This window comes from Littorina saxatilis, linkage group LG3 (assembly GCF_037325665.1).
Source record: "Littorina saxatilis isolate snail1 linkage group LG3, US_GU_Lsax_2.0, whole genome shotgun sequence".
NCBI classification, from domain to species: domain Eukaryota; kingdom Metazoa; phylum Mollusca; class Gastropoda; order Littorinimorpha; family Littorinidae; genus Littorina; species Littorina saxatilis.
In genome coordinates, this window is record NC_090247.1 from 24,890,778 (window position 1) to 24,902,908 (window position 12,131).

General features: G+C 40.5%; 1 protein-coding gene across 1 annotated transcript in view; it reads left to right on the forward strand.

Annotated features, from left to right (window-relative positions):
- LOC138961949 (uncharacterized) overlaps positions 1–5,303 on the forward strand; it is a 21,148-nt gene extending 15,845 nt beyond the window's left edge. Inside the window, exons 6-7 of the mRNA XM_070333633.1 lie at positions 1,251–1,410; positions 4,359–5,303. Coding sequence (XP_070189734.1) covers positions 1,251–1,410; positions 4,359–4,544 — 346 coding nt within the window. The 3' untranslated portion in view covers positions 4,545–5,303. The remainder of the gene's footprint in view (positions 1–1,250; positions 1,411–4,358) is intronic.
- The last annotated feature ends 6,828 nt before the right edge of the window (positions 5,304–12,131 follow it).

Below are 12,131 nucleotides of genomic sequence, written 5' to 3' on the forward strand. Positions count from 1 at the left end.
ATTTAGCGTATGCATGATCAGATCACAAAGTTTCCTATTTAAAGGTCAAGTGGTCAGATTGCTGTGCTCTTCCGAGAAAAAAACCCATCCAAACTCAGGGATCGACTCAAAAGTATAGGTGGTTTGACATTGAGCGGTAGGCTAAACGCCAAGTTTAATTCCGCCAGATTGGCTGTAATTATAAGCTCTTCAGATCACCGATGTCCTGGGGTGTTTTTGTATACTTAGACCTTCAGAATTTCCAAAAGGTAAAAGTCTGGAAGGTTTAAAGCGGATGAGAGTGAGTATATAACACTCAATGTCGAACCTCAGCAAATTTCGATATCTTTTTTCCACAGAACATAAAAGTCACGACAATTGACCAACCAACTTCGTGATATGATCATGCATAAGCTGAAGTTTATGAAGTAAATCGCTGACCAAATATAGAAGTTATTAGCATTTTTATGGGTGTCATTTTCGGGGGTGACCCTGTATATCACACAACTTACCATACTTGTTTATTAAAGGCCAACATCGGCGCGCGGCAGATGAAGCACTAGTTTCTCGTGCTGGCAACGCTAAATTTAGCTCTTTCACTATAACAAGACTTGTTCTCCTGGAGACGGATGTTATGCTTTGAAGACAATTTTTTTTTAAACCTACACAACACACTGTACAGTTACTTTGAGCGTTATCATATTGTGTCGTATTATATATACCACGAGCTGCTTCGTTGTTTTTGTTGCTTTAGTGTACACAACTCTCGTGAAGAGTGTAATACATGTAATCATTAAATAATCCATTCATATTGTCCGAACAATTTAAGCCTGTAAGTCAGGCTTTAATTTTCTCAGTAGTTCACTGCAAAAATGCTTGTTTGGATTGCTTATATGGCATCAAATCTATGTATTGTATTGTATTGTATTGCATTGTATTGTATTGTATTGTATTGTATTGTGCTGTATTTCATTAAATCAATGTTTTAAACTTTTAGAGAATTGGCATTATCCACTAGAATACCATCACAAATGCTGATGATTTTTTGTCCAGCATGCACCTACAACTTGAACCCATGAGAACGATAAAACGCATGAGGGGCGTTTTTGCATGTGGATCAGCGTGTCGAGATTCATTACAAACACTCAGGGGTTTTTTGTGGGTTGAAGTTACCCTTGACTTTTTCGGCTTGACTTGAAAGAAATGTTGTCCAGTCTGAATTGTTTGGAGCAATATTAGTTCAAAAGTGGTGTACCGTTTCACTTTTGCAGCAACCCCAAGTGTAGCAACGCCACAGATATCCTGGTGAACACTTGTCAGACTGACGCTCAGAGAATGTTTGTGATCAACAATTGTAAGACGATCCTTCACAGTCAGAGACACACCGAGTGCGTCACCAACTACAACTGTGACCCCATGGATGTCTTCAACGTAAGTCGCGGTTTAGATTTCATACAAATCGATTTGCTATCGCCAGATATACACACACGCACGCTTGGATGCACGCACAAACGCACGCACGGACACACACACACACATAAACACACACACACACACAAACACAAGCGTGCACGCACACACACACGCACACACACACACACATACACACACGCACACACAAACGCACACACACGCACACGCACACACACACACACACAGACATACACACACACACACACACACACACACTCACACACACTGCACATACACACATGATGCAAAACAGTGAGAGATAGTTTGCAAACATTTTTTCCATGACTTGCAGCCCATCGTGACCCACCATGACAAAGAAGCCGAAGGGAAAGGCCATATGATATAGAGGGGGGGGGGGGGGGCATAACTTCCGGTCAGAAAATACGTGGAGTGGACTCGAGATTACTTCCTTATCCTACATACATGAGAGAGATCGTGCACCCACTACATAACTAAACCACATTCTCACTTTTGTGTATATCATGTAAATGAGGTCGTATCAAACTAATCTTGCAGGGACCTAATTTTCTACTGCTGATGGTGACAAAGTGATTCAGGGAACACTGTTGCGCTTGCTGTTTCCCCTGGAAGAATTTTAAGAATGTACACGTCACGCTACACTTTCTAGCGTGACGTCAAAGATTTCACGGGGCGTTGGAAGAGATCGATGTTCCATAAGAGGCGTCTTCAATTTGAGCAATTTTACAACTCGTGTAAATCTGATATACACAGCCAGCCATGTTGTATTCTCCATTGATTGCTTTGAAAGATTGATCAGCACACAAAAGCTCTAAGTGCTTTAACCCAGCTGCGGGTTCTCAAAGTAGATCCTCTGTGGAACGTTCCCGAACAATATTCTCACATACTAAACCGCGTTGGAAAATATATCTTATCCTTTCTACCGATTTTTCTTGTATAAGACTCAAGAGAGAGCAACAGATTCACAATCACTTTCGAAATTTCTTCTGAAAAAAATGACGTTAAGATATATTATTATTTGACACGACCAAGATAACACTTTTCTAATACCCTTCCCTTAAAAAAACTGTATACCGGACGTTTGTGCCCAACAACCCTTAAATGGAACAGCTGAGACTAATATTGGCGGCCACAAAGCACAGTTAAACACTGCCCCAAACCCTGTTGGATTCCTAGCTACGACTTATATGAATGACCTAGCATAATTAACAGACCCAAGGTGAAGGCCAATTCACTTTAGAAGGTGAACAAGAACTTTCGGTCAGAAAATACTTAAAGGGGATCGAGTCAGGGACACGTGGAGGCTTCCTAATGTTGATTTATTTAATGTCGAGTGCTTTGAAAGGTCAGCTACCATTATAAAACTCGGTTGAACGTTCTCACACAACATTCCACATCCAAGCCATCTGGAGAAGCACATTTTACCCTTTCCTCTTTTAATTGTCTCAAAGAGAGGGACCGATTCAGAATCACTCTTTTGCTGGGAAAGAAAGGACTTACTTCTCTTAGTTCTTGTCTAAAACAACTATGTAAACCGGAAGTTTGTGCACCCCCTCCCTAAATGTGATATCCGGGCCGATACTAATAATAGAGAGATTAAGTGCACAGTGGTAGTAGTTAACTTTAGGAAAATCTATGTATCATTACGTATTCCGCTTACGATAACGAAACCGACAACGGCGTCTTGGCATGTGCGTTTAATTTCACTTTCGTTAACGTAATGGGAGGGAAGACAACTTTTGCAATAATTCGAAAGAGTATCGTTCCATGTCTTGACTCGGACCGGCACGGTTGGCCTAGTGGTAAGGCGTCCGCCCCGTGATCGGGAGGTCGTGGGTTTGGACCCCGGCAGGGTCATACCTAAGACTTTAAAATTGGCAATCTAGTGGCTGCTCCGCCTGGCGTCTGGCATTATGGGGTTAGTGCTAGGACTGGTTGGTCCGGTGTCAGAATAATGTGACTGGGTGAGACATGAAGCCTGTGCTGCGACTTCTGTCTTGTGTGTGGCGCACGTTATATGTCAAAGCAGCACCGCCCTGATATGGCCCTTCGTGGTCGGCTGGGCGTAAAGCAAACAAACAAACGAACAAATGTCTTGACTCTTCCGTTGGAAAAAGAAGAAAATTCACACACGGAGCAGATGACACAGCCGAAAACAAGAACAAAAGAAACGACTATTGCAGTAATGTTTGTATTGATAAATCGTAATGTTTCTTTGATACATTTGAACCACTCAAGTGTTTAATAGGCGCATGCAAAACGTTCAACGTGTACAGAATCTTCCGAAAGTTGAATGCGCTAGAAGTAAAATGTCTGCGTGCATCTTTCTCTGTCTGCAGATTCACTCATTCCGATTTATTTCTTTGGCTGAGAATTTAGTGCATCAAACCTGGAATAAGTCACACATGAAACTGACATGTGTAGCATTAAGGTGTTCAGGAACATACTAGTAAGTTATACAGAATTGTGTGAATAAACAAGCGTTCGCTGAGTTTTCACATAAAATTCAGGGCTCGTTATTTCTGTCGATTTAACCACACCTCGTTAGCAGATCAAAGAAAGCAAACGTAAACTGTGACCCCTAATGTTTGAACTGCGCATAAAAAAGTACCGATAACCACTAACACTAACACTGTACACTTAACGAGTCTAATGGCTACTATCCCTGTGTCTGATGTGTCTGAAAACACCTCCAAACAGTGAAGATAAAGAGGGAAAGCTTTCTCGGCTCGTGCGTCAGCACGCAGGATGTCTCTAGACTGTATGCGCACAGTCCCAAACCCTGCCGCAAGTCGTCGATAAGCATTAAAAGAACAACTTACAAACGTGGGTCATGAAGATCTTTCCCTTTTTGTTGATGTTTTTTTGTTCTCCGCCATAGTATCAAAGCTCCTTTTAATATATGTCTTTGTCGTTCTCCTTTTCAGGCGTGCGTTATGTGGGGCTGCTCGGGCACAGGGTTCGACCCCGCCGAAACAGAGATGTGCCACGAGGTGGCCGAGGGCATTGACTTCTGTCCGGTGTTTGCCCAGTCTGGAAACCTGACAGACCGCGTGATGTCCACCAAGTGCTACAAGGACTTCCTCGTCATGACGGACCCTGCTACCGCATAAGGCTGGGAGACTGACAATGTAAATTCAGTCACCGCCTAGGATTGTACATCGCTAGCTTTATTGCAGTGGAATAGGACTGTAGAGCACTACCACAAGCATTTAAACATACAAGAGACTGCTTTAGGAGCTCCCCTTTTTTGACGTGAGCTAGTATTTCACAGCAACGTCCTTTTTGATGTCGGTTAGGATTGTGAATCACTGATTTTTTTGCGCAGCATTGCGTAGAATTGCCTTTTACTTTTACAACTCGTGTAAATCTGATATACACAGCCAGCCATGTTGTTTTCTCCATTGACAACATGGATTGCTTTGAAAGATTGATCAGCACACAAAAGCTCTAAGTGCTTTAACCCAGCTGCGGGCTCTCAAAGTAGATCCTCTGTGGAACGTTCTCGAACAAAATTCTCACATACTAAACCGCGTTGGAAAATAAGAATATTGACACAGTAAGGAACAGCAGCCGATGCAAACATGGCTAATACAATGTCATGAAATGCACAAGAATTGATACTGTGTTCTGAAGCTTAAAAACATGGATTAGTTTGTATTTTCTTGAAATGTTGAGAACAATTTTAAGTAGGGAAGTATGTCCATTTCACAGAAAACATTGACAGTCTGCAAAATACACAAATGTAATTGCATGAAAACAAGAGAAGACATGTTCTCATTTGTCATTTTTTTGCAAATGTCTTCCAAGGCTGTAGCATTTCTTAAACGCTATTATTTTGCAATATGTGAATAAATTCATCCGGCATCTGATATTTATGAGTGACTGTTTTATGTTTCTTACTGACAATCTCCCTCTCTCTCTCTCTCTCGCCCCTCTCTCTCCCCCCTCCCTGTCTGTATCTCTTTTTGTCTTTTTCTCGCTCTCTATTCTTGTCCCCCCCTCCTCTCTCTCTCTCTCTCTCTCTCTCTCTCTCTCTCTCTCTCTCTCTCTCTCTTTCTGTATTTCTTTCTTTCTTTTTCTCGCTCTCTATTCTTGTCCCCCCCCTCTCTCTCTCTCTCTCTCTCTCTCTCTCTCTCTCTCTCTCTCTCTCTCTCTCTCTCTCTCTCTCTCTCTCTCTCTCTCTCTCTCTCTCTCTCTCTCTCTCTCTCTCTCTCTGTTTCTCTTTCTCTGTCTGATTTTCTGTCTGTCTCTCTCTCTCTCTCTCCACCTCTCTTCTTGTCTCTGTCTCTCTCCCCCTCTAGCTCTCTCTCTTCCAGTCTTTCTCACTCAATCTGATAAATAAATACATTTATTAATAAATAGATATAACACGAACTCACAGTAATCCAACTGACTCTGTGTTGTGCCGTCGATTTACACAAAAAACAAAACAAAACAATTTTATTATAAATACAAACTGTTAGATCGTAAGATCGTAATGAATAAAACTCGCTTATAAAGATTCCCTCGTACAACGCAACTTTCTTCTGTGAGCACATTACAGTACCTAGTTATTTCACGTCTCGCATTGTAATTGATACTACCATTTTCGAACGTTCACTTATCTATTTCAAGAAAAAGCCATTCAAAAAGTTGTTTACTAGCAAAACCGACATGCTCGATATTAAAGTTTATAACGTATGTTAGCAGCAAAGAATGGTCCAGCAATGTAGTAAGGATAAGGCTTCAAATGAATTTAGATGCTTGTATTCAAATTGTTTGCAGAAAGTGCTGGGGTTTTCTTAAAACTGATTACTCTGCAAAATAACACTGCTTTGGTTTAATCATAATGAACACATCGTAATTCATTCAATTCAAACACACTCATGAAACGTGGTGCTAAAGAAAATATTATGTTTGAACAACACAGACACCATGCAGAGACTGAATACTTTTGCCCACATAATAGTCGCAGCCCCGTAATACCTACAACGCACAACATTAGAACACACGAGAAAAAAGTACGGACAGAAACAAATGCACCAAAGAACAAGTCGCGTGAAGCGAAATTACTACATTCAGTGACATTCAGTGACTAAAATTGAACGCACAGCATTTTTCACTAAGTCAATGCTCAACAGCGTTGACGGTAACATACCCTGCGGCCACGGTGGCACGTTCACGCACAGAAAGTGACAAGCCGGTATAGCGCAGTAGTGTAAATCGCTTCACAGCAAAGCGCGCTTTTCTCTGTTCTTTTTAACTTTCTGAGCTTGTTTTTAATCCAAACATGACATATCTATATGTTTTTGGAATCAGGAAATAATACATAAAAAGATGAATTCTCTTTTGGATCGATTACTCAAAATTGTATTTGTATTGGTAATTACAAAACTTATCAATTAATTTGCAAGGCTTCCAAGCTGAAATGCAACCCTATAATCCAGGCTCCGCCGAAGATTGCTTGACCCAAATTTCAATCAATTTGATAACAAAAAAAATAAGGGTGTGATTGTGCCGCCTCAACTTTCACAAAAAGCCGGATATGACGTCATCAAAGACATTTATCAACTTTACTTAGAAGTTCTTCCAGATAATACCCCGTTTTCCTTTTTTTCAATAAATGTCTTTGATGAAGTCATATCCGGCTTTTTGCGAAAGTTGAGGCGGCATTGTTGTAACCTCATATTTTAACAAATTGATCGACACTTTCGTCAAACATTTTGTGACTCAGTCAGGATTGCATTTTAGCTTGGAAGTTTATGAATTTGTTCATAAAAGGAGTGATTAAAATCAAATTTGTTGCTACCAGATTTAAAAATGATTGCATAGTATTTCATTGCATTCTTTTATGTTTTCCTGAATCTAAAAAATATTACATATATGTTATGTTTGGATTAAAAACAAGCTGAGAAAGTTAAAAACGAATACAGAAAATCGCGCTTTCCTGTTAAGCGCAAGCGCTACTGCGCTATACCAGCTGTCACTTCAAGCGATTATTATTATTATTATTATTATGAACATTTGTGCGCCTAATCTAAATATAGCCCTAGGCGCTTACAAAATATAAAATACATAGTGAACATTATACGAAACACAAATCGACAAGGACCAAGACACTCGGAATCATACACTCGCAGACAGGCGCACAGCGAGAACGCGACGCACTCACTCATACCAACTACAGGCACATGCATTCTAGACGGAAAAACAGTCGTAAATAAATAAATACATTAACAGAACAGGCACAGTGGCTCAGTTTAGCATGCTTCCCACGGACTTTGCCTGGGACAGTTTCATGCCGAAAGATTGACTACATGTATTGATTTCGTTTTCCGCGATTTTCATTTATTGTTTTTGATTCTTTTATTTCTTTGGATGAAAAAGGTGTTTTAATGCCAAAGTTTGGTCAAATCCGAATTGCTCCATTGGTCAATTTTCTCACATAATAGTTAATGCGCGCTGGAGACCTGGGAGACCAAAAATATCTCCACCCTTAACCCACCAAGGCGCGGCCGGGAATCGAACACTGAATCTTCCGCATGGGAGGAGGGCGCCTTATCCACTAGACAGTTGCCCCCATCATAGCGCGTATAATCCCTGACACAGTTATTTTCAAAAAAAGTCTTTGTACTCATCAGCCGCGACCACACAGGCCATGACAAGAACAGCAAGCAACTTCATGGCGACAGGTCACAATGCTGGAACAATCAAAGTTGACATTAACAGAATATTTTCAATGTGAAGCACAGCAAAACTATATGTATTTCGATTACGGAAATAATAAGGTACACAGTAATGCCAATTTAAGGAATATTGGTTTTTTTTCGGTTTTTTTCCAGTAATGTGTGTTTATTCATAGATCTGTAGCAAGTCTCTGGTTTATTCAGCCACAATGTAATTTCTCTTTTGAAAAAATAAAGTATTATTGTATTGGACACATACAAAACATGAACAGCCTAGCTGCTGCTTGAACAGGATGGGAAGTGTTTGCTTAATTATTTATTTTTATTTTATTTTATCTTATATAAACACATGTTTTCAAATATACAATGGCTCTTACATATAATATACTTACATATAACATACATTTATATGGGTGAAGGTTTGTGTAAGAAGGAAAGAGAGAGAGAGAGAGAGAGAGAAAGAGAGAGAGAGAGAGAGAGAAAAAGTGAGAGAGAAAGAGAGAGAGAGAGAAAGAGAAAGAGAGAGAAAGAGAGAGAAAGATAATTCTTAGAGAGAGAGAGAGAGAGAGAGAGAGAGAGAGAGAGAGAGAGCGAGCGAGCGAGTGGTGGTCTGAGTAATCGTTATTGAATACAGGTTCAACTAAAACAAAAGGCTTGTGGACAGAAAAGGCATTTAAACTGGACACTTATAATAGGAGACAAAAAAGCCCAGGATCAATCAAAAATGTTCCAAATAATGGTTCCATTCAGCATAAAACTGTTGAATATTGCTACTAATTAAGGCGTTATATTTTTCTACTCTAAATCGTTGTTGTACCATTTTTGCTTAAAAATGTCAATGTGCGGCAGCATGTGTTCCAGTCTTGCAGTATACGTGTACACTACATTGGGGGGATGCACGTTAAAGATCCCACGATTGACAAAAGGGTCTTTCCTGGCAAAAATGTATAGGCATAGATACAAAAAATGTCAACCAAATACCCGTGTGACTTGGAATAAGAGGCCGTGAAAAGTAAATATTCGCCGTAATGGCTTGAGATTTACCGGCCGATGTGAATGCGTGATATAAAAAATTCCATCTCACACGGCAGAAATTAATATGTAAAGCGCTTAGAGAACGTCAAGCGCTATATAAATCTCCCATATAAATTAATAAATAAATATACAAATAAATATTATGCTAGCAATAACTATAAGGAATATTGTTAACAAATAAGGGTAAGTCGGGCATCACTTTCAATGGCACTTAAATCAACAGCTGCTTGAGTTATCAAACTGAAAAGCAATATCATAGTCCGGACCGAGCCAAAGACTACTTCGTAAGAATATTGCAGAATTATCTTTCTTAAATCGTAAAAACACCTACCATGACAGAGAGCGAGAGCGCACGATTCCGGAAAGATGAATTTTGGGATCTGTGTAAGCTCTTCATAATAAACACAATTTGTGTGGTTTTCAGTTTCTGCCGGTGAGCTATTTGCTGTCACTTGACATGTTTTACTGGATCACACTGAGAGTATAGAGTTTCCTCAGTCTAGATTTAGCCCAAAACGTGCATTCAAGATTTAAGGATGCTACTTGATTTAAATTACAGTTGATGGTAATTAATTCAATATTTAATTCTCTCTGTGTATTATATCACCGAAAAAATGCCCGTCAGCAATCTTCTTACACACACACACACACACACACACACACACACACACACACACACACACACGCGCTTTCAGTAAGACGAATCCCATTTTTGGAATTAATCACGCGACAGGTTCGCGACAGAGTGTTCGCATTAAAGTTTTGACGATGGATAATAATATCTTGCGCCAGTGGACCAGGCACTGAACGATGTTAATAATGTTCTACTTTCTGACCACAAAGACTTTCATGTCCCGGATTTCCGAGCACTTCTGGCGACTCATTTTCTTGGAAAAAAACTGTAACCAGCTGTGAATAAGGGCTGGAGCGAAGACACATTCAGAACGCAATTGAAAGGGGGAAACTCCATATATTGCCCAGTGGAAGTAACGTCACAAACTGGAGAAAAAAAACAGTGAGAATTTGGACTGAGATTAGTTAAGTGTGACTACGAAGCACACGAAGAGTTACGGTATATATATCGGGATATTGCTGGGTCTACATGAAACCTGTTTGTTTACGTAAAAATTGCACCATCTTTGTCTGTTTCTAAGTTAACCGGATGCACAAAAGTACTTGTACTCCGCGGACAGCCATGTTGCATTCCATGCAGTCTTACAGGGGTCCATACTGAGGTCAAGGGTGCAAGAGGTATCAATATATGAATGCACTATTAATTAATGTGTCCGCGTCTGTCGTGTGCTCAGCGTGGGCTGTAATGAAAATTGCCTTAAAGTGATATGAACATTTGTTATCTGATATATCCCGTATTGAGAACAATTTACACAGATACAGACAGGACAACTCCATTAACTACAATGGACAGTGCAATTGTATACCTTATTGCCTGTTAACCCGATTGTTTCGAAAAACTTTTACAGCCATAATTATCTGAATGCATAATTACATGGGTTCGTATTTTTTGCTTGCATGTCACATCTAGTTGTGTCGACTTCACAAACGCGCGCACGCACAAACACACAGACAAACACACACGCACACACACACACACACGCCTACACACATACACACACACACACACATACATCGCGCGCACACACACACACACACACACACACACACTCATACACACACAGCGCACACGCACACACACCTACACCGCGCACACGCACGCAAAACACACACACAGTGACACACACGCGCGCGCACACACATACACACTTCTGCCATGTTTGTTTAAGAAAGTGAGTCGCCAGAAGTGCCCGGGACATGAAAGTCTTTGTGGTCAGAAAGTAGAAAAGTATTAACATCATTCTGTCCACTTCCCGAGCAGGGCCTAGCGCAGGATATTCTCCATCGTCAAAACTCCAATGCGAACGGTCTGTAGTGCACCTGTCGCGCGGTTATGACCGTGCATACCTCAGCATCAGACAGGCAGAGGGAAAGTTTCATGCATCCACTCCATGCATGCAGCAACAAACCAAATTAAATTGTCGTAAGAGTGATGACAGCTTCGACAGGATTTTAATGCAGTAATTATAAAACAAAGTTGGCAAAATGAGGGCACAAAGGCGGCAGTAGGCAAGGCATTTTTAAACTCTTATCCCCTAAGTTGAAGAAGCCAAATCCGTGATTGGACCGGAGGTTATTTTGGATTTTTCCGAATGGTTTTATTCTTGTATTTTGGTCATTGATTGACTCAGGCCCTGCGTGCATACGGCCGCTGAAGGAGATTATACCTTTTCAGAATTTGTTGCTTTTCCAGTCGTATGCCAGCTACGCGCAGATCCAAGTTACCATTCGCAGATGGAGAAACGGTCAACAACAAGGGGACCCAGTATCCGTTCATACCTCCGCCTTTAACGGATTTGGGCCATCCCAGATCCCGGGTATTTGTTGCGCTTTGCGCAAGCACACCTTTGTATCTAGGTGTCTACATTGAATTTCTTGGCCAAAGCCTATGTTAAATGTTATGTAAGCCACAGTTACTTGTATTAGCCATGTCTACTTATGCAAACCTTCATTTACCTTGATTGCGCTTGTGCCAGTAAAATTAAAGGGCCATGCCTACTGCGCTAAAGTACCAGGTAAGTAAATGTTAATCCCTAAAAGAAAACATGTATAAGCGGTTGGACATAACCCTAACCTTGAAGACCTGAAAAAGAAATGGCATTTGTCAACATAAAGCAAACATCAAACAACAACAACAACATTGTTACTGCGGTACCAAGTTCGAAATAACACAAACCAGGAACAAATATAGGGTATGGTTTTCGTTGTCTTTTCATGGATAAAAGGCAGTTATAGCCCAAATCGTTATCCACCACAACATGTAAGGTTGGAGATAACTCTAACCTACAAGACATGTAATTGAGATACTGTCCAAAAGGTTGGACATAATCCTAACCTGCAATTGTGATACTGTATGAAAGGTTG